This window comes from Xenopus tropicalis, chromosome 3, assembly GCF_000004195.4.
Source record: "Xenopus tropicalis strain Nigerian chromosome 3, UCB_Xtro_10.0, whole genome shotgun sequence".
Classification (NCBI taxonomy): domain Eukaryota; kingdom Metazoa; phylum Chordata; class Amphibia; order Anura; family Pipidae; genus Xenopus; species Xenopus tropicalis.
The window spans coordinates 26,172,580-26,196,167 of NC_030679.2; the positions used below are offsets into that span (position 1 = coordinate 26,172,580).

General features: G+C 41.4%; 1 protein-coding gene across 1 annotated transcript in view; it reads right to left on the reverse strand.

Moving 5' to 3' along the window:
• Window positions 1-278: 278 nt before the first annotated feature.
• Window positions 279-23,588, reverse strand: part of ddx46 (DEAD-box helicase 46) — a 36,136-nt gene continuing 12,826 nt past the window's right edge. The window contains exons 13-23 of the mRNA XM_002935898.5: window positions 19,011-19,093; window positions 17,637-17,801; window positions 17,381-17,543; window positions 16,207-16,400; window positions 8,843-8,980; window positions 7,932-8,081; window positions 6,735-6,965; window positions 4,566-4,784; window positions 3,036-3,180; window positions 1,956-2,029; window positions 279-585 (exon numbers count right to left, since the gene is read on the reverse strand). Of these exons, the coding sequence (XP_002935944.1) occupies window positions 538-585; window positions 1,956-2,029; window positions 3,036-3,180; window positions 4,566-4,784; window positions 6,735-6,965; window positions 7,932-8,081; window positions 8,843-8,980; window positions 16,207-16,400; window positions 17,381-17,543; window positions 17,637-17,801; window positions 19,011-19,093 (1,610 nt within the window). The 3' untranslated portion in view covers window positions 279-537. The remainder of the gene's footprint in view (window positions 586-1,955; window positions 2,030-3,035; window positions 3,181-4,565; window positions 4,785-6,734; window positions 6,966-7,931; window positions 8,082-8,842; window positions 8,981-16,206; window positions 16,401-17,380; window positions 17,544-17,636; window positions 17,802-19,010; window positions 19,094-23,588) is intronic.

Genomic DNA, 23,588 nt, shown 5'->3' on the forward strand with positions numbered 1-23,588 from the left:
TTTCCAGAAAATGGATCCCATACCTGATGCAGCCCAAGCTAATCAATGGCTCTCTATCATAAAGCAAAAGGGCAAACATTTTAATTATATTAGCAAATAGCAAAATGTTTTTTCATCTGGGACCAAATGCTGGTGTATATACTTCAGAACTCGTTGTCATTTATAATGCGGTCAGCTTTCTCTGACTAACTGAAAGAAAGCCTTACTCTTCCCCCAAGTGACCTGGAAAATCCTGCCCCGCATTTGAATTTTACAAAAAAAAAAAAAAAAAACTTTAAAACTGTAAATTAAAATTCAGTTTTATTTACGACATTGGAAAATGTACAAACTTTCCTACTAAATGGTTTGACAAGTTGAGAAATAAAAAAGCGATCCAAATGTAGATTTACTCCATAGTTGTTCTTTCACAAATGCTTTACCAACTGACACTAACTTTTAAAATGAAGATAAAATAAAATAAATGTAATTTACAACAGAATGTGGAAACAGACGAGACCACAAACAAAACCGATGATGTCGCTGCCAGAGCTCTCCACTTTATAGAACTTTGTATCTTCCTTTGTTTGTTGGCTGGTAGGAGTTTTGCTGCAAGAAAAGAAAAAGGGGTTTAATTTTCTTAAGGGTTCATTATATCACTTAGTATATAGCATACTGCCTGGGCTTTTTCCTTTCTCCTCAGCTGGTTTTTTCTTGATCTTGACCAGCTATCTACACCTTGGTTCCTAAAACCCTATTATGGCAGCTAATTCACTTCTAATGATGGTGGGAGCGTTACTAGAAGATCCACCAGTCTATAACAATATACCCATTCTGAAAACAATAAACCCCATCATCAGAACAAAGTTCTTTTAACTAAATTCCTACTTGCACTCCAACCTGACCGACTAGTACTGCTCACCATATACCAACAGATCATTAAATCGGTTGATTACCTTTTGATTAAGTTTTACCCCTATATGTATGTTTGCTCAGGAGCAGTAACTCATAGCAACCAATAATAGGTTTTGCTTTGAAACGGGTGACCAGTAAATGCCTCCTGCTGATTGGTTGCTATGTGTTACTGCTCCTTGGCAAACAAGTGCCTTTTGTTCCATAACTCCAGAAGTCCATTGTAGTGAAAATTTGCAGCTGGTTCTCAATTCAAAAACCACAAATGATTATAAAATATCTAGTCCATATTCAGCAACTCTCTGGTTTTAAGATTTTAGCAGCTGTATGGTTTCTAGCAACCAGGCAGTGGTTTAAATGAGAAACTTCATTATGAAAAGGAGAGGGTCGGAATAGAAAGTTAAGTAATACAAAGTATCAACAACTGTAGCTTCACAGAGCAACAGTTTTTAAGGCTGCTGGGGTCAGTGTGACCCCCATTTGAAATCTGAAGAGAGTCAGAAGAGGAAAGCAAATAAATTCAAAATCAGAAGAAAAAAAAAAGACCAATTAAAAAGTTGCTAAGAATAGGCCATTATATTACATACTAAAAGTTAACTTAAGTATGTCCAACCCAGATTGTTTCTATCTGAAAAAGGATTAGACTTAGAATGTCTCTTTATTTTGGGTTGATATATTGCCAGTGGTTGAAAATGATCAAAACTGGCTAACAATAGAGCAGAAAACCTGTAGAACAGTTAGAGAAAGTAGCAAAGCACTGGGGACCCAGTACTGGGAAATACTATTTTAAAAAGTATTAAAGAAAATATGTTTGAGGGCCACAAGCCAGTAACAAATATAACCTGAGTGGCAATCTAAAGCTGGCCGCACACAGGCCATATCTGCAGGAAAGGTAAGGGAAGCATAGCCCTTCTAATTTTCAGCTAGATAGTATGAAAAGAGGAACCAGTACTTCACTTAGAACACATGCATTTTAAAATGTTCTGCAGACAGGCATTTGCCATTAATAGCCACCTATTCCTTCTATAAGTTGCAATCTAAAGTGCCGCCATATCATTTATACCTACCAGTCTGATAAGTTCTTCTTTAATAAGCCGTGTAATTTCTGCTTTGGCTTTCTGCACAGCAAGTTCACTTGCACCTTAAACAAATAAAGTAAAAATGTTAAATTATAATTTGTGTGCAAGGATTATATATGCACACAGGATAACAGACTATATCTAGTCATACTTTGAAAACCCACTGGTTTTGGCAAGGTCACAAACAAGGTGTCTGTCTGATCTGGTACTGGCCATTACTGGCTGATCCAGCTGTTTATAGCTCCTGGTTCAATGATCAGCGGTCAGAGTTGATCCTTGCCAATGGGAATTTCAAACCTACCCATTGATATCTGGTCAAGATCAACTGGGCAGGCAGTAGTTTTGCCTCCCTATATGGCTCAATAAGCTGCTGACCCAGTCTAGAGTGGTAATCAGTCTGTTAAGTTTCTTAAAGGGATTCTGTCATGATTTTTACAGTATAGTTTGTATTACTATATTACACTGGGTTCATTCATTGATTCTACCATCTACTAAAGTTTTATTCTTGAACCAAATAAACGTATTTTTTAGTTGTAATGTTTGTGTGTAAGCAGCCATCTTAGTGCATTGTGCCTGATTATGAGCTTTCAGAAGGAGCCAGCGCTACACAATAGAACTGCTTTCAGACAACCTATTGTTTCTCCTATTCAATAAAAAATTCAAGAATCGGGTGATCCGGACTTGGATTTTTACTATGGCGTGCTGTTAGCATATCTACCACTAGGGGCATGTTTTATAAATGCAAGTGTCAGGGAGCGATTATCTTGGTACCTTCGCATTGTTCTGCTGATCTGCTCATATGCCCCTGGGACTTTCATTCCTGACAAACTGAAGGGATGGATAAGCATAGTTCAAAAATTGGGTTTAAAATGTGCTGGAAAACAAACTGCACAAAGCCTCTGTTTATCTATAGTGTCAGAAGTTTATTAGTTTTCCTTACACACACACACATTTGTACTGCACCTGCCCTACTATTCTCTCTTCTTTTACTGCCCATCGCAAATCTCTGACACTAGTGTTGGAGCACGGCAATTCATTTGCCATGTGAATGATCTCCCATTTACTCACTTTCTATTGCCAGGTAAATTTTTCTCTCTCCTTCCTTGGGGTCTTTGCCAGGTGGGAAATATGTTCCTCTGATGGTAATGGCTGCTTCGGAGTATTCACTGATCCTCTGCAGAGCTTCTTTAGAGGTCACCTTCCACCTGGCGGTCTGTAAGACAAGGAGAGATTTATTTTGCAACAAGTTTTCAGAAGTATTGCCAAGTGAACAAGTTAGTGCAAAGTTTTAGAGAAATTTGAAAAAATTAAATGAAGGGAATTTGTTATATATTCATATCTTACAAAGTGTTCCTTATGGTGAACAGAGAACTGAATTACATTGCCTCACTGGAACAGTTTTAGGCAACAAGAAATAAAACTTAACAGACTTGTGAACATCAATGAAAAACTAGAAACGGAAGTTTGAGAACAAACTTCATGTTGGTTTGAAAGTCACTGAATGAAATCCGATTGGCTGTTGCTGGCTCGGCCCACTTTTTCTAACCTTGGACCACAATAATATAGTAAAAACCACTGTGCAAAGTTTGGGGACCCTGGTTTTAATAGTGTCTGAATGGCAGCAATTTAAATTTCTGATTGGCGGTTGGTGGCTCCACCCACTTTTTCTAACCTGGAACTGCAGTTACCCAGTGACTGACTGCAAAGTTTGGGAACCCTGGCATCAAACCAATAAAATTCAATAGGTGAAATCTGATTGGTTGTTGGTGGCTCCGCCCACTTTTCAAACCTTAAACTGCAGTCCCCCAGTGAGCAAATGTGAAACGTTTGGGGACCTTGGTGTTAATACTGTGACAATGGCAGCAGGTTGAAATTCCTTATTAAAAGTCAATAGGTAAAATCTGATTGGCTGTTGGTGGCTCCACTTACTTTTTCTAACCTTGAACTGCAGTTACCTGGTGCATAACTCTGCAAGGTTTGGGGACCCTGATGTTATTACTGTGAGAATGGCAGCAGTTTAGATTGGCTGTTCACAGCTCCGCCCACTTTTGGGCATCCAACAATCATCATATTTTAATTCAGACTGACCCTATGACAGTGTGATTCAAGTTTGGGGGGTGTAGCTTCAAAGCTGTAAGAGTGGCAGCATTTTGAAAATCTTCCCAATGGGAAAATTGGGGTGTTCGGAGGGGCGCCACAAAAAGACGCAACCTGCTCCGCTATAGGGGGAAGAAGTGTGGGGAGTTAGGGTGTTGTACCCCTAAAACTGTAGGAGGAGTAGCATTTAGAAAATGGGGGGGCACTACTAAGAAAAAGTGGAAGAAAAACAATATGTTGGGTTTTTCAACCCAACATAAAAAGCCTGATAAGGCCTTAGTGGTGGAACTACTGGGGAGAGGCTTGGTAACCCATAACAACCAATAAGATGTTTGCTGTTAAACAGGTGACCAGTAAAGGCTACCTGCTGACTGGTTACTATAAATTACTGCTCCTGGGCAAATTTAGAGCTTATTATTACATAACCCATACATAAATGGAAAAATGACGGAAAGGGCAGGAAACTGCTTAAATAAATGGATGTTTCTACAAACAACTTACCTGTGGAAAGTCATTAATCTCCAGTTCCTCCTCATATCTTTTGAAGGATTCATTGGCTCCTGCATCTTGCTTTTCCTCCTCCAGCTTCTCTACTGGGACATAGTTAAGTTTAGCATTGATCTTCTCAGCCAGCTGCTCCGCAATGGTTTTCGCAGAGACAGTGGGTGCCAGTATGGTACCTCCCCTAAGTATGGCATTTGTGGCCTGCTGCATTACATCCTGCCAAAATAGAGAACAACTGTGTTTTATCCACAAATCCAGACATTTGTGTTTGCCAAGATGTGCAAAAACAAGGGCAGTGAATAACTATGTCCAAGAGCAGTTTGTAAATTGTTTTTCCAGTTAGCAACATAAGATTTTGCTGAAAATACCCATTAACAGCTACTTTCAATAAAAAGTGATCTTCACCCAAATACATCATACAGGGAATAAATTACCCCTATTTAGTATATACAGTAAACATAGTCACTGAGGAGTTTCATGCCCATTTTACAGCACAAGTCATGTATGTAGGTATATATATATGAAAGATTGTCAGTTTGCTTGTGGCTTCATTCTTTATCTGTTCAGACACAGTATGCCCAAAAGCAACAAAACCTCTCAGGGTCCATCCTTTCCATCTACTTTTATCTACATGTTTTGGGTCCTTGCCATTAATGCTTCAAATGATTTGTTTGGACTCGGAATACAAGAAAACCCTAAATTGTTGGAACAATTAATTTGGTGATGAAATGCAACAACATCTTATTAACTTTATTATTAAAACATTTCTAAAAGACCACTTCAGCCTGCTGTGATGTACAATAGGACGTATACAGCAAACATACAAACAATGAATGCTACAGAAGACAGAGGGCCTTGGGCATTAAAGCTTGCAATTTGAAAGCTTAGAGATCATTCTAAAATTTATAAAAATGACCAAAGCTGTAGTCATTCCTCCAAACTGCTATAACTACACAAATGGAATGCACAAATCAACAGGAGAACCTGGCATTAATGACCATTCAGTATATCATTTTCAAGGGTAGTTGTCTCTGCTATACCTTAAAAATACTTATCACTAGCCATTTCTGGCTGTACATTGTTGTATAAATACCCTCTTTACCCATGTTGATTTCTTGTAAGGTAGTCAATGGAAGGTTGGTTTTTTAGAAGTTTGGCAATGGAAGGTGATAAGGAAGGCTGCAGGTTAAGTAACACTAAACCACCTAGTGTGTTATATAACACCGCCTACCCATGAGGGGGAAAAAAAAAAAAAAAAATTATATATATATATATATATATATATATATATATATATATATATATATATTATATATATATATATATATATATATATATATATATATATATATATATATATATATATATATATATAAATATATAAACAAGCAGAGTACCGCACACAAAGGGACTTTATGAAAACAAAAAAGGTTTATTGGAAAAATCCGACGTTTCGAGCACTAAACTGTGCTCTTCCTCAGGTTTGTCCCTGAGGAAGAGCACAGTTTAGTGCTCGAAACGTCGGATTTTTCCAATAAACCTTTTTTGTTTTCATAAAGTCCCTTTGTGTGCGGTACTCTGCTTGTTTATTGAATTGTTTGACCAGCACCGAGGGCAGTTGTTTTTTGCTCAGAGGGTGTGCTCCTCTCTGTTCTTGTATATATATATATATATATATATATATATATATATATATATATATATATATATATATATATATATATATATATATATATAGAAACTCACCTCTAGCTGTCTATTCCTCTTTTTCTCCTAACCTCCCCCCCTGAGCTCAGCTTAACCAATACAGTGCTCAATCGAAGCAGAACTTTTTTTTTTTTATCAGTGTGCCTGTGTGAGACTGCATTCTTGATAATATGTACAATAAACAGGGGTTTTTGTGCACATATGCTGTTAGCAGATTTAAATGTAAGTGATAATGTGTCAGAGGGAATATGGCCAGAGGAAAATGTGAAGGTGCTGGCAAACAGAGGGGATATATGCAGTACATATGATGCCATTTGGGTGGGGGTGATGTGCCCAACATATATACATTGTAGCAAAATGTAGGCTTTACATGTACTTTAATATTTGCATTAGACAAAGTCAAAGAAAAAAAATTGAGTTAAGGTGGGCTTTCCTGTAATTATAGGGAAATATACACACCTGAGCTTCTGCTCCCAAATTCTTGTTCACGCTGAGTTTCTTAGCCAAACGCTTTGCAATCTCCAGTTTCTCTGCATTGCCTGCAGTGGGTAATGTTGCATTAGCTGAAGAGCCTGCTCCGACAGCACCACCAACCATTCCTGGGGCACCGGTTGCTGCCGCACCACCAGGTCCCGCCATGTCCTTTACTCTCTTCTTCGAATTGAACATGCTTTCAATCTGCTCATCAATCTAAAAGGTAAATAAAACTTTGAATTAATGCAAAATGCTATAAACACATAACAGATAAACAGTGTACATACTGAATTTCAAATACGATTACTTGCAAATACGGCAAACTGTGGCAATGTCATACTATGAGAAAAAGAAAACGGGGTCAGCTCTTTTATAAAAAGGGTCTGTACAAAAGGTCTCTAAAGAAGAAGAAATGTAAATTCATAGGGATTGCCAGTTTGTGATAAGATCTTTACAGTAGCAAGAGTTACCACTCCTGAGTGAGCCTCTTAACACCTTTGTTCCCATTTAGGTCAGTTGAGTTGAGCGGATATTTATTGTTTCTGCCTTTATGGCCCAGGGCACTTGTGAGCTACACATTGCTATATTAAAGGGGATGTGAAGTCAAAAATCATAATCCTTGTGTGTGTTATTTACAGTAGACCAAATGATGTAAATTTGCAATATGAACCCATTAAAATGCTCTAACTTTTTTTTTAATTAGAAGCCTTTGTATATTGCATCTTATGTTATTCCTCTGAAATAAGCTCTGCTCACAGCCCCTGCAAACCTACATGGCCAGTGGCCATCCTGATATTAAAAAAAGCAGGGACTGTCCTATTCCAGACTTGAACAAAAACGCACAGGATATTGTTTACTGGATTGTCATTGTACATTTGCTGATAAGCGCAGGTCAGGCCCAGGTAAGGAAGTAAAACATGAGCAGAGAGTGAGACAGGCCCACTCTTCATTACACAGCAGACATTAAGGAATACAGAGCTCCAGTTGGCTATGTTTTAACCCTGTTTTAACTGCTTTGCCATCTGATTTTATTTAGAACAACATGTTATAGTGCTTTCCTATCTTGGGGCTATATTTAAACATGGAGTTAAGATTTTGACTTTACATCCCTTTTAAAATTTCAAATATATTTTCCAGGTTTTACTAAGAGAACATAACCATGATTGTATGTTTATTACTCACATCAAGAGCTGTATCTTCATCATCCGAATCCTGCAAGCCAAGTGCTGCTTTCTGCAGTTTTTTCCGCTCGTTGGCCAAAGCCTGTTCGGTCTCATCAAATTTAAAGCCTTTACCAGAGAACCCGCTGGTTTTCTTAATTATCTTTCCTTCCTAAAGAAAGATAAAAGTTAGAATAAAAGGTATAGGATTCAACTGTTAAGGGTCCTAGCATGACAGGGTTGTGAACAGCACTTTCTTGCTGCGTCACAGAGCAAAAGGAGAACATAAGTTTCAAACTTCTATCGATGGGGAAGTAATCCTAAATATAACATTTGGTGTAATAAAACAAATGTTATTCTAAGCGACTATGTAATATACATTAAAATTAACTGTAATATAATTGTAAATTATGAATATTATTGCTACTGAGCAGGATCTGACTGCTCTTGTTACCACCTGCACTACTATTTGACTTTATACACAACTGAAAAAAATTTAGCCGGCTCTCCATACAAATTCCCACAATGCCTTGCACACTTCTGAGATTCTCCTTCTATTGGGCAGGTTTGATTTTCCTACGTATCAGGGGCCGCATTGGCTCATTGATGGGATCCGATGGCGCCTAGGACCAAACCATTGAATTAGCCCAATATCGCCCACCTTAGGTGGGTATATTGGGAGAAGATCCACTCCGTGTACGGCCACCCAAGATTTCATTTTTAAAGTGAATTACTTACTAGAAGGATTTTCTTTTTCTCTGCAATACAACAATACCTTGTACTTGATCAACTATTATAATTAATCCTTATTTTAAACAATCCTATTGTTAAAAGTTATTTTGGATAACAGGCCCTTTAACTGTGTACAATACTTTACCCCCATGTACATAGTCATCTGGATTCAAATGCATAGGGGAAGGGTAAATATCTTACCGCTTTCTGTTGTTCCTTAAATTCATTCCACAGTTGCTCAAGTTCAGCAGGGACTGCCGTGCCAGACAGCTCCAAAGCCTTGATAATATCACCAGCGTAGCGGGCCTGGTCCTCTGTGATGAAGGTAAAGGCATATCCCTGTAAAATTAAGATGAAACTGGTATATAATTCCATGCAAGACCCAATAGAGGGTATTTTGGCATTCTCCATGAATTCCTTCTCGCAGACATCCATAGTGAAATGGCTCCTGCCTGCAAGCTCAAATAGCTTTCTCCCCAATATCCCTGCAATACGGGCAACAACTTGAAGAAAAACACCAATGGTCATGCTTGTGCTCTCAGAAGAGTACTGGGTGCCTTCTTTAGCACAATTCTTTAACATAACAGAGCAGAAGGCCTTACTCCCACAAAAGAGCATAAGATGGCACAGAATAGGCCTATGCCCTAGCAAATCCCTAAACCCAATTCAACAACATGCAAAAAATACTGGCTCGTTTACCCACAAAAGCTGACCTACAACAGAGGGACCAGTTAATCAAAATGGCTATTAAAACACAGACTATTGGCCTAAGCCTTATAATGGAGGAAACAGAGACACAAGTACAGGGCAATACAAACTTTCAAGCATTCTAATGACCACCATAAGGAGATTTTGTGGTACTCACTGTTAAATCCTTTTCTCTCAGGAAGTCTGTGGGACACAGGGACCATGGGGTATAGTAGGTACCAGCAGGAGGCAGGACACTAGAATAGGAAGAGGCCTAACCCCTCCTCCCTGCTGCTATACCCCCTTGCACTTCCTGCCTTAACCAGTTTTGTCAACAAGAACCAACAAGGTAACGAATAACTATATACTTGTAGGCAGAGAGAAGTTCAGAGTTTTCTGCTTCCAGGGGGGGAAGCCCTGTGTCCCACAGACTTCCTGAGAGAAAAGGATTTAACAGTGAGTATCACAAAATCTCCTTTTCTCTGACAGTCGTCTGTGGGACACAGGGACCATGGGGACATACCAAAGCTGTCCCAGAATTTCAGGGCGGGAGAAGCGGTTGATAGAATATAGGTTTAATTCACTGCCGCTTGTATAACTTTTCTACCAAAGTGCGCGTCAGATGCTGCAAATACCTCAAATTGGTAGAATTTTGTGAATGAATGGATGGAAGACCAAGTAGCGGCCCTGCAGACTTGTTCGGCTGAGGCTCTGTTCCTGAAGGCCCAGGAGGTGCCTATGCCCCTGGTAGAGTGCGCCGTGATGTGGACAGGAGGAGATCTTCCACGGGCGATGTAGGCTCTTCGTATAGCTTCCCGTATCCAGCGAGATATGGTGGTCTTGGATGCCTGGTGACCTTTTCGTGTTCCTGAATGATGGACGAATAGAGATGTCGTCGCTCGTATGTCCTGGGTACGGTGCAAGTAGAATTTGAGGGCCCGCATTGGGTCCAAGGAATGTAATGCCACCTCTTTGGGAGATGCTGAATGAGGACAGAACGAAGGGATCGTGATGTCCTGATTGATTTGGAAGGTCGAAACCACCTTGGGAACAAAGGATGGGAGGGTTCATAGAACTGCTCGATCCGCGTGGAATATCAGAAATGGATGCTGGCAGGAAAGAGCGCTAATTTCCGACACTCTGCAAGCTGAAGCGATGGCCAGAAGAAAAACCGTCTTCCAGGTCAACCAGGCTAGCGGAATGGTGGCTAGCGGCTCAAATGGAGGAACCTGCAGTGCTGATAGGACCAGGTTGAGGTCCCATGGCGGCAGGGGCTCTCGGAAGGGGGGCAAATGCGTGATACCCCTTGAATGAACGTGGTCACGTCGGGAAGGATGGCTAACCATTCTTGGAAAAGGACTGAGAGCGCGGAGATTTGGGATTTTAAGGAGCTCAGTGAGAGGTCCTTGTCAAGGCCTGTCCAGAAAAGTGTGAAGGGAGCGCATGTATAAAGTGAAACAAAACAACTGATAGTGTGATAACGTTTTGAAACTTTGTTCAAATAACTAAACCAATCACCTTATTGTGTGTGAAACAAAATTACTATATCCACCACTGTGTATAGTGACTCAAAAGGCTCACCAGAGGGCGATGAAGTCAAGCTCAACAGTGGGAGACCAGGTTAGATGTAGGCAAATCCCCAGTTCAAACGGAAAGAGGAAAAAACGCCAAATAGTGTAAAATCATTTAATATAAAATTTCTGCTAAAAATAAAACTACTTACAGACTGTAGAAAGTAATCAGGCAAATAAAACTCAATGCGTTTCGCATACCGCGGTGCGCTTCATCAGGAGTAAGGCCTGACTGCAGAAAGAATAGTAAGCAGGGAACTGATAGGTCCTGAAAAGAGTTTCTTGTCTGATTGCACCAGTCACTATACGTTTTCCCACACGCGATGGTAGGTCTTAGAGGACACGGGTTTTCTAGCTGCCATCAAGGTGCGTATGACGTCTTGAGAGAACCCTTTCAGAGTAAGAACTAACGACTCAATCGCCACGCCGTCAAATTCAGGAAGGCTGGATCGGGGTGGAGGATTGGCCCTTGAGTGAGAAGGTCGGGAGTGAGAGGTAGAGGCCACGGATCTGCTCTGCTGAGAGCCACCAGCTCGGTGAACCAGGCTCTTCAGGGCCAATGTGGAGCTATCAGTATGGCTGTGCATCTTTCAGATCTGATTTTTCGGAGAACTCTGGGAAGCAGAGGGAGAGGTGGGAAGACGTAAGCCAGGTCGAAGTCCCACGTGGTCGTCAAGGCATCTGGACATGAATTGCGTCACTTTCCGGTTGTGACGGGAGGCCATGAGGTCTACCTCCGGGAGACCCCATCGGTCCACAATGTCTAGGAAGATCTTGGGATTCAAGGCCCATTCCCCTGGATCGATCCCTGAGCTGAGAGATGTCCCAGGACTGCGCCCCAGCCTTTGAGGCTGGCGTCCGTGGTTAGAATGAGCCACTGTGGTTCCTGTAGGGAACGGCCCTTCTCCAGGTGAGTCGGGTTGAGCCACCAAGACAGGGCCACTCTCGTTCTGGGTAGAAGCTTGATTGGTGGCGAGAGAGAGCTGCGGTTCCATTGATCCAGAATGTTCCACTGTAGAGTCCTTAGATGGAACTGGGCAAAGGGAACCGCTTCTATAGAGGACACCAGAGACCCTAGCACTTGCATGGCAAATCGAATGGAGGGCTGAGGGGTGTGGATGAGTTGATGAACTAGGCTCTGGATTCTGCCGATCTTTTCCGGTGGAAGGTAGACCTTTTGCTGTGCCGTGTCGAAGAGCATGCCTAGGAAGGGCATGCGTTGAGCTGGCGTTAGCCGAGATTTTGCTATGTTGATCTTCCATCCCAGAGTGGTCAGGGTGTCCATGACCAGGGAGAGCTGGGATGTGGCTGCTGGACGAGAGGGTGCTTTGAGCAGTAAGTCGTCCAGGTAAGGAGACTCCTCTGGATCTCAACGAGGCTGCGGCTGCCGACATGATTTTGGTAAATATCCTGGGGGCCGAGGTGAGTCCGAAGGGAAGTGCGGTGAACTGGAAGTGATTGTTTTTGATTACAAAGCACAAAAACTTCCAATGGGGAGGGAAAATGGGCACATGGAGGTATGCGTCTTTGATGTCCAGGGCCACCAGGAATTCGTTGGGGTTCATGGCCGCGATTACTGACCGTAGGGATTCCATCCTGAATCGTGAAGAACGAATGAAGACGTTTAGGTGCTTCAGGTCCAGGACGGGTCGGAAGGATCCGTCCTTTTTTGGGACGATGAAGAGGTTGGAAAAGAAGCCTCGAAACTTGTCGCCGGGAGGTACCGGAACAATAACTCTTTCTTCCAGTCCTGGACGATGGAAAGCAAGGCATCTTGTTTGTGTGGATCCTGAGGGGACATGAAGAAACGGTTGGGTGGCCTGGACACCTGGAGACGATAACCTGAGGTGATTATGTCGTGTACCCACGTATCTGTGGTGAGGCAAAGCCATTCGTCCCGGAAAAGGCGAAGTCTGCCTCCGACCAGGTTGTGATCTTCTAGAGGAAGGTAGTCATGCTGTGGAGGACTTATCGGAAGTCTTGGCTTGAGGCATTTTGTTTTGCCACGAGTATTTTGGACGGCCCTGGAATCTAGCCTTGCTGGAAATCTGGGATTGGTAATCCCTAGAGGGTGGTGCCTTGGATGGTCTAGTGCGAAAGAAGCGTCCTCGACGAAAGGAGGTACGGTTCCTTGGTTGCGGAAGTAGAGTACTCTTTAGCCCGGTCGCCTGACTAATTATTTTGTCCAGTTCTGTGCCAAAAAGAAGTTTACCCTTGAATGGGATGGTGGTAAGCGATTTTAGCCACAGAGAACGGCGTGCCGCCACCGATAGTGCGGATGTTCGACTGATGGCTTGAACCACATCAAGGGATGCTTCGCACAGGTATTCATTGGCGTCCTTGATTTGGGATGCCAGGGTCGCCAATTCCTGTCTAGGGGCGCCAGCATTTATGCCGTCGATTAATGAGGTAGACCAGGTTTGGATGGCCCTTGCTACCCACGCCGATGCTAAGACGGGTCTCAGACTTTCCCCGGACGCTGTGTATGCGGCTCTGAGGAACCCTTCCGTCTTTTTGTCCATAGAGTCTTTAAAGGAAGAGGAGTCAGGGACTGGAAGGGCAGTGTTCTTGGAGAGGCGTGAGACGGGTGCATCCACCGAAGGTGGAGTGGACCACTTGTGAAGGGCTTCCTGAGGGAACGGATATGAGCACTGGAACCGCCTATTGGCTTGGAAGCGTTTCTCTGGGTGATCCCACTCCGACTGAATGATGCTATCCAAATGTTCGTGGGTGGGAAACATGGACAGTAGCTTCTTCTGGCGCTTGAAAAGTGATTGCGCCGAACTCTGAGCCTCTGGCGTCTTGAGGTCAAGGCAGGATATGACTGCCGCAATGAGAGAGTCTACCACTTCCAATGGAGTTTTGGAAGTTTCCTCAGTGTCGGCAGGGTCATCCTCATCAGAAATTTCCCCTTCGCTTAGGGACTGTTCATCCCAGGTGGCCGAGGGCTGAGGTGAATCAGAATCGCTCTATTCTTCGGTGTGAGGCGGTACTTGGCGTTTAAGGGATTTAGTTCGGGGATCTGGATCCTCCCGATCCAACAGCTTGTCCAGGCATGCTGCTAATTTGGGAATGCCTGTGGAAAGAGAAACAGCCCATGATGGGGGTTCCTGGTTGCAAGCCGCGACCTGTGGCTGTGCTGCGTGCGTCTCCCCGGAAGTAGGCCCGTCCCTTGGTTCCTCGGCCTGGACCGGGGGCTTAGGTTCCTGGGCCTGGGAAGTAGTCTCAGCTGGAATCTTGGAACAGGAGGAGCATAGTGGGTCCTTCCTGCCTGAGGGGAGGCGTTTGCAGCACCTGGCGCAAGCAAGATATTTTACTTGGATGCGCTAGAGACCCCCCTGGAAAAGGGCAGTCTGAATTGCCCTCTGCCATGATTCAGTAGCGATAGAGCAGGGAAAACAAGGCAGGAGAAAACAAACAGAGCAGAAAAGCAGTGCCAGTACAGTGCCAATACAATATCAGTATGGAGGCAGTATGGTGTCAATAGTGAATTTAGGACAAACACGGAGTTAGTACAGTGCCAGTACAGAAACAAACCGTATCAGTATAGTGCCAAAGCAGTGCTAGTACAGGTCAGTACTGAGCAGGTGAGGTGCCAGTGAAAACAGCGCAGAATAGCATAAGAAAGAAAGAAAAAAAATATATATATATATTTTTTTTTTTTTTTTTACACAAGTCTCTTATCACAGTGCCTAGTAGATTGTATGAAGGGAGAGAACCCTTTATAGCCTGCGTGCCTGCCCACCCCACCCAGTAAGCCTATCACCCTTATGCCAGCGCCTAGCTCCTGAGGTAAAAATTATACCAGTCCCTGGGAAACGAGCTGCCTGGAGAGCCTGAGTCAGGATGGAGAGGGAGAGCCAGTGATTCAGGATGGAGAGCAGAAAAGAGCTGAATCGATCCGGTGTTGTCTGGAGAGCGCGCGAAAGAAAGGCGCGAAGGAAAGACTCCAGCAGTGGCACGTGACGTCATCCGCCTGTGCAGGAGGTGGAACGCAGGCGGTGGAACACAAACGGTGGAACGCATCGGGTTCGGAAGGTCCAGAGGAGCCGGAGAGACAGCGAAGGGGGGCCCAACTCCTACAGAGGCGCCAGAATGGTAGGCAGGCAAGCTAGGTAGGGCTGGGAGAGGCAGGGCAGGGCAAGGCATGGGAGGCACGCATAGGCAGCGCTGGCTAGGCAGGATAGATGGCACCAGGAAAAACGCTGGGCAGCTTCTGTACTCTGTAGTCAGAGTCAGGGAATCTGCGAGGCTAGTAACAAGCTTACTTGAGAGCCCCAACGTCCTGTTTTTCCCACGTAGGGGGGAAGCCTGGGTAGAGGGGCTCCTGTTGGAGGCCTCTAGGACAACCCCTGTTGCCAGATTGGATCTGGCCGATGAAAAGTAATCTGAGAGAGCAGCAGGGAGGAGTGGTTAGGCCTCTTCTTCCTATTCTAGTGTCCTGCCTCCTGCTGGTACCTACTATACCCCATGGTCCCTGTGTCCCACAGACGACTGTTAGAGAAAAATACATTTATGTCTCAGCATACACATGGAAGACCAGGATAAACTCTGACACTGCATTAATATACAGATTCATTCTAGAGTTGGTGAAACAACCTGAGCATGAAGAAGCGCACACAAAAATCTCACCTCCAGTATTCATATAGTGTGAAGTCCAAGGATATAATATTCAGTCTACAATTTTTTTTTTAAAATTATAATAATTAAAAGAACCAAAAAAAAACAGATGAAGGAGTTATGTTAAGGTCTGCCATACACGGGCAGATCCATCCATTTGGCCCAAGGTCACATACTGTACAGTATGGCATACAGGGGACAACCTTCCTATTGTTCAGTTTGCTCAAGCCTAAATGCTATAATCCCTATAATCTTACAATTCCATAAAAATACACTATTGCAGTGTAAAACACTGGTACAAATGTCTACTCTAATAAAAGGATCCCCTCTGGCCATATTGGAATTACACAGTGGTAAGTCTCACTGGATGCCTTCCATCTCTCTTATAATCTAATGAGCAGACTTGCTGCATAGTGGCAAAGGAATCTCACATATAATTACCATTCTAACCTGGCCTTTCCCTAGTATTCTTGGGTGGGTGGGGAAGTGGTATGCCCTGCTCAGATACCTCTGGTGGGATGGAAGACTACAATAAGCTGCAGACAAACCCTTTTTCTGAGGAATGGTGGTTAATAGAGGTAACGGTCTTGCTCAAAATCACAAAAAGCAAAAACTGCCCACACCAATGTGGCAGACCGTTGTCCAGATATTTTTGGTCATATAAATATATTTAAGTTATGCTTTTACCTTATTTCCAGCTCTACCAGTCCTCCCAGCTCTGTGCACATAGTCCTCATAATGGTTTGGACATGCATAATTGATAACTAATATCAATTGTTTCACGTCTAGTCCTCGGGCTGCAACGGAGGTAGCAACCAGCAGCTTACAGACACCATTTTTGAAGTCATTGATAATGCTGTCTCTGTCATACTGATCAATACCTTGAAATTAAAATAAAGTATATTTGTCATGGAAATTATCTTGATGTAATATATTCACACACTTTGGTTAGTGAAAATCAATAGGTATCAAGTAATGACTACTTTTTACCAGTTCTAACACTAGGCACACTTTGGATTGTGACTGCCATTGAAAAGCAAACCATGCTTAGTTTCAGAATTTTTTTTTTTTTTTTTTTTTCAATGAAGCAACTCAACTTAAGAAAAAAAAGAAACAGCCAGAATGGAAGTTCTTGATAGTTTGGACTGTGTCACAGGACTGATGCCATTAACGTGGCGCTTGAAAAAACAGTAGTATATGTAGATGAGACTAATAATGAGGCAAATCTTTAGTTACTTAGGGCTGCAATTAAATTAAAAGATATGGTATATGTTGCCAATTGTATCTCCATGTAGAGCTGTTGTCTGTTTTAGACAGCCTGATTCCAGTGACATACATAGTAAGACAGTAAGTTATGTTGAAAAAAAGACAAGTCCATCACGTTTTACATCTATGAAACCTGCTTACTGATAGAGGAAGGCAAAAACCCTTCTGAAGTCTCTCCATTTTGCCTCAGAGGGGGGATAATTCCTCTAAAATGGCAATTGGACTAGTCCCTGGATCAACTTGGTATTAAGAGCTATTTTCAATAATCCTGTATTTTCTTAATTGCTAAAAAGCCATCCAACCCCTTTCTGAAGCTAATGTGACTTCTAGGTACGGCACCACTACTCATGCACAGGGCTATCAAAGCCCTGATAACATTCAGCCATGCAGGGGTGTAATGACAGAGGATGTCAATGTTGTCAGTATCATACTCTGGAATGCAGGACAGTTGTTAGTAATGATTAAGTCCAATACTGACATTAAATAATAAATGTCAGAAAGCTGCTAAAGAATCCCAAGACAATTACCATATGTAGTACTGTACTTCTACAAGTCTTACTGTGAAGCAAATATTAAAAGTATGAATGTACTATACCTCCATGGAGAGATAAGCAGGGATAAGATGCCCTCATTAAATCCTTCAATAATCCATCAGCATGCTCTTGCTTGTCAACAAATATAATCACTGCCCCCTTTTCCTGATAGTGTCCCAAAAGCTCCAGCAGTTTTAGAAATTTCTTTTCTTCCTCTATGACAATCTTAAAAGACAGATTTGAAGCCATGTTAACAGCAGGTTTAAATTTGCAAATAAGTATTTTTGCAGCAGAGGCAGTTGTACGTTTCTTACTCACCACATGTTGTTCCACATCAGAACATACCACACTTCTCCCTCCCACTTGCACCTCTATGGGCTTGCTCAGGATCCTCCGAGCTAGGGCTTCCATGGCTCTTGGAAATGTGGCAGAAAACATAACAGTCTGTCGGTCAGGCCTAATGTTGTCTATAATTCTCATGACCTGTCATAATAAAACACACAGCATGTAGGTTTTTCTTGAAGACAGTTTAGCTTAGTGTTCCAAGTGAGGCTTCAGCTCCCAGGCCTTATTCACAGTTGCAACTTAGGTTGAGAAATAGACACACGACCATCACACGCAACCTTTTTGTCTTATAAAACCTGACTAAATTCCAGTTCTCTTTCTAAATGACAATCATACACAAGAGGCAGAAGAGAAAACAGTAACACAACATTAAAGCTAGTCATTAGCTTTAAGTTTAATATGCAAGTATTGTATTTATGCACATACATTTAGGGGGGGTACGCAATAAAAAGCACTAAGTTTGCCCAGGAGCAGCAATCATAGTGCCATCATAATCTTTCAGTTGCTAAATGCTAGGGCACCAGACGGGTGACAATAAAATAAAAGTAACCCGGGTCAGTGCATTTTTGGAGGAAGAAGAGCGCTTGCTTGGGTTCTGAAATAAGTGACTAGAATTACTGAAGGTTCCCAGTGATTTTACGTGGGAGATTTCAGCCTTGCTTTAAATTTGTAACTTTGAGGGATTTTTTTTTCTTCCACGAGTCTTTTGTTTGGCTTGCCCAATGCTGTGCATTGAAGTCTGTTCTGGAGTGACAGGTTGTTCCTGATCTTTAAAGGTAACAAAACACTGGTAGAAGAGAGTAATCTAACAGCTAATAAAAAAAGATTAGGCATCCAAATGCTTGTGTTATACATTAAAGTGTTTGAAAGCCGTGTGTTGGAAGTGTTAGGTCAATCTACGATAAGCCAAATGTCACAGGCTTATGGAGTGGAGTTTAGTCTCCCTGAAAAACACCGAATGTCAGATGGAGATTCAGAACAAAACCCACTATCCAACATTATCTGATCTGACTTTATCTTACAGCCTACGGAGATCAGATTTTATAGGATCCTACAAAATCTTGTGCTGTTGCATTACAAGATCAAATAAATTCTGACCCCCAAAATCTGATATTAATCTCCCGTGGAGTTAAGCCCGAAGGCAATAATTACAGAGGTAGGAGGAAAACCAGGATGAGGCAGTGTAATGGAGAAACCGGAGGGTTATCAGCAGTGCCAAAAGCACGAGATGAAGGAATGTTATTAGTAAGATGAAGTGAAATTTGCATGATTTCAGTAAGCTTGTGCAATGGATTGGGAATAAAACAATGTTTAGTTAATTTTAAGGGAGCATGCAGTTGTACATACCTGTGGCTCAAAGCCCATATCAAACATTCTGTCTGCCTCATCAAGCACAACATATGTAACACGCCGTAAGTTGGTCACTCTACCTGCACAGCAGAAAGGGGAAAAAATGCGGAGAGAATTTTAACCAAAATGTAAAGTCTAATTTAAGAGTAAAATGTTAAATTCTCTCCTCTTGATTACATAAATATGACAAATGTTATGGCCCAAACAGTGCATGTGCTTAACTGAAGTCTGGAAGCACTTAAGCCCTGTATGGATGCACTAGGCCCTAGCTTGGCTGGATGCACGGAAACTACTCTTGCGTACCATCACATGGCTACGAGGACTTGTTAAATTCAGCCCTCTCCAAACACATCATAAAACTAAGACTGAGGTGGAGCCTGGACCAACATCAGGCATTATCTGACAGCAGTCACCTAGGAAAGAACATATTAGAGATTACAGCGCATGTGTGAGAGGCAAAGACCCACTAGCAGATGAGCCGGCCTCTCTAAACAGGTTCTGAACCTTAGACCCGGTGGAGAGTTGGATGTGCACGATCTGAAATCACTTTCACAGGATGACCAGCTAAAATGCTCAGCATCAGCGTTCTTCTGTGTTAATATGCAAAGTTATTAGAGAGTCACCAACAGTCCTTTTGTAAGGAAAGCAACAATAATGAGGTGTGATTACAAAAGTCAGTTTCGGCTATCAGATTCCCTATATGCACAGATGCATATATTGTGTGTGTGTGTATATATATATATTTACAATTTTATTTTACTCACAAATAAACTGACATACCCATAAACACATAGAAGAAATGGAATTTCATACTTTTTAATTTCATCAAGCATGGACCTGACACTATACTGGCATATTACTAGAACAGAGAGGAAAGTATGTAGGATAAAGATACCTTTGTGATATCAGGAATATAATTTGCACAAATCCTACTTCACCTGATAAAAATTCTATTCAATTAGACTGAGAGTTTTATCAGTGACCGACAAATTTTTGGTGTAACATGTTGCCTCTTGTGATCAATACCAAAGCAGGCACAAATAGATTATAAATTAAATTTTGGCTGTAGAACAAGTAAATCACTAATTAAACACCTAGGTTATTTCTGTATATTTTTCTCCCTAACTACATATGAAGGTTTAGTTGTACATTTTCAAAAGCTTAATTAAAATAAAAATTTTGTGTCTTTACAAAGTTATGCTGTATGTGGATCATTAATGACACTTATGTGGAGACTACATGGCTTTTCAAAATGCATCATTTTGGTAAATGGTAAAAGTAGTAACTCCAATATCTGAAAGAGAAAGAAACCAGCACGTTGTCTCATACTTAAAGTAAATTTCTTATTAATGTCAACTGTTTAAGGTTCACATGAGCTCCTGTTCTGCCTCTTTTCACCTTGCAACTGGTTGGTCACCATTGGTCTTCATTTTTTATTTTTTAGGGCCTTGGATTATTAACATTATGTACAGCTGGCTCTTACATTTTGCTAGAATAAAATAAAATATAACCATTATAACCTTTAGGGGCGGTGCCGCCATGAGACAAGTCAGGAAACTCAAACGGCAGTGTGCCACAAGTTTACAGGGGGTGGGGGGGCAAAAAGCTCCTGGTAACTTTAAAAAGCTAAAATTCTGGTTTTGCAACTAGAATTTCAACTCTTCTAGTGTAGAGAGTGCAAGGAGTAGTCTTTAAATCAGAATGTAGGATAAGCTCTTCTGGGCAGGACCCTCTTTACATCTTCTACTGGTTGTTTTGGAAGGTTTCCTGTATGCTTAATGTATACAATGTACTTAAATAGGAAATGGGTGTATACCCATTTGTTGTGCAGTGCTGCAGAAAATGTTGGCATTTCCTAAGTATTAATATAAAGAACTGTAAAAATACAAAATAATGGAGACCAACTGAAAAAAACAGAATAGGTCCACTTTTATAACATACTAAAAAGCTAATGTAAAGGTGAACGTCACTGATCCTGGCAACCAATAAATGAAGGTTACTTTACTGTCAATTTTGTTACTCCTCTTTTTATAGAGACCTCCTCCCCCATCTATTCAATTTTCATTCCGACTTCAAAACCACTACTCCGCTGCTAGGGTAAGCATGACCCTAGCAACCAAACAGCTGTAGAAATTCCCAACTGGAAAGCTGCTGAACAAGAACCACACAAAACAAAACATGAAGACCAATTGCAAATTGTCTACATGATTTTAAGGTAGACCTGCATTATAGGATTAGGATTCAAAAGACAAATCCAGTAAAAGTTCAATAGCGTTCTTGCATCTCATCTTTCTAAGGGATTATAATATTCAGATTTACCAACTACAGCTGTTCCTACAGGGAGATTGCTTCATTTGAAGTTGCTTTCTATGTGGCACCAATGGCCACACAGATCTTTTACATCTTATGAAAACATGCGTCTCTCAGGAAAATGGGTAAATTAGCACTAAATGACAAAATCTTGTAGTTGACCTGTGGTAGATACTGAACAACGGGTCACCCATAGAAAAAATACTTCTCGAAATAATAAGCTGGATTAGCTCTAATTTGCTATGTTTCCTTATAAACTTATACATATCGGAACATAATTTAACATTATATTGCTATATCGGTATCGCCCTATCTACAAAGAACAGGGAACATAGCTATTCTATATGTTTTAAACCAAAAGAGCAACAATGTTAAACGATTGTATTCAACTCATATCCAAGTACAAGAAAAGCTGTTAGTCTTAAGTCAGCTGATCAAGCTCCGAGAGCCACAGAAACAGCTTACCATACATACAGCAACGTGGGGCCATTTGAAAGGTCACATTCTGGGAAATTGGCCAGAGTAGAATGAACCTACCTCAGAAGGCCGGCCGTCTTGGGCATCCAGCTCTATAAATCTTGCACGGATATATATTTTCCACAGAAGTTAAACAATGTCAACAGTTTAGTAAAGATTTTGCCATGGTACAAAAATTAAAAAGTAGACAAGAACTGCATGCAAATAAAAACATTTGGGAAATCCTTAAAGCTGTTAAGGCTTCTTACTGTTTGACACTGTGTGTGGACAAAAGGAATCTCCTGATCAGAGGCGAGTTGTTTTTGCAATATCGTTTAACCAAAGAAGCATGGGGGCTTCATCTCCCACAAGGTGGTCAAATTTCCTTTCCTACAGACTTGAACGTTGGCTTCGAATAATCGGAAATCCTACAACCTGCTAAGGAGTTGTAATCAGTGTCCCGACCAATAAAAATGGGCAGCACCTTTTACTAGGATAGAAAAATGTATGCAAGGCAGAGTGCATAGTCACAATTTCAAATGCTTCAGATGTACTTTTAGTATGACACGAGCAGCAGGATGAGCATTTGGGATTTACTGGCTATTTTGGGTGTGTTATGTATTACATGTTTATGTGATTTTAATTTTAAAAGCTTAATTTCTCTGGAAAAAAGGGAATGGTGTGATCAAAGAAAATATCAAAATATTCATATACAGGTATGGAATCCATTGTTTGGATACCAGTTATCTAGCAAGCTTTAAATTATGGAAAGGCATTCTCTCAGACTCCAATTTAGTCAAATAATTCAAAATTTTTAAACATATTTCGTTTTTTTTTTTTTTTTCTTTAATAAAACATTACCTAGTACTTGATTCAATTGTTTTTTTAGTAGACTTAAAGTATGGAAATCTAGATTATGAAAAGATGCCCACATCCAGGAAACTCCAGGTCTCGAGCATTCTCGATACCAGGTCCCATACCTGTCTGACTGAGGAGACTTTGCACGCAGTATTTCACAACAGTGTTTTAACCAGTATAGATGCCTCTTTGCATACCTCCCAACATCTGAATTTTGAGTTGCCCAATTTCCAGCCAAGCCCTGCTGATTTTTTGGGCAAGCTGTGGGGGCGTATCCTGTGAAAAGCAAGACTATGGGAGGTATGCCTGTGTAGCCTATCCTTTAGTTTAATGGAGTCCATTTGTTATTAGCAATTGCACATCACAGTGCAATTGGCCAGTTTACAGCTGGTAGAGAATACGCAGTGTGCCATAAGCCTTAAATACAACAAGATTATTATGGCTTTTCTACATTATAAGGTTTTTTTTCTCAAAATGTAATGTTTGTGTAGGGTACATTTGAAATTACCCTTATTTGGAATTAAATAAAATACCTATTTGCTATTCTTTTTGCTAGCAGTTTTATTCTCACAGAAGAAGCTGACATTTCTAGCCAAACCTGACAACTGAAAACTGTGCTTTTACCATCAGACCTTTGGTGGTGGTGGCGGGGGACACTCATGGATTAAATGCAAATGACAATGACAGGGTCAGAATGAAAACCGATTTAGGGTTAGGCAGACTTAATACGTTTAAAGCGCTAGCAGTACAAGCAAATGCAGATGCCTAAAAAATTTACAAATAATCCTTATAGGGTCTGCATTTTTTAAATTCAGCACCATTTCTAGGAGCAGTTCATGAATTCACATTACCTAAGGGTATTATTTAAGGCTTCACTGAACACAACTGATTGGACAGTGCTTTTGTTACACAAGAGCCAAGACATTGATGACCACCAGAGCTTAATCAAGA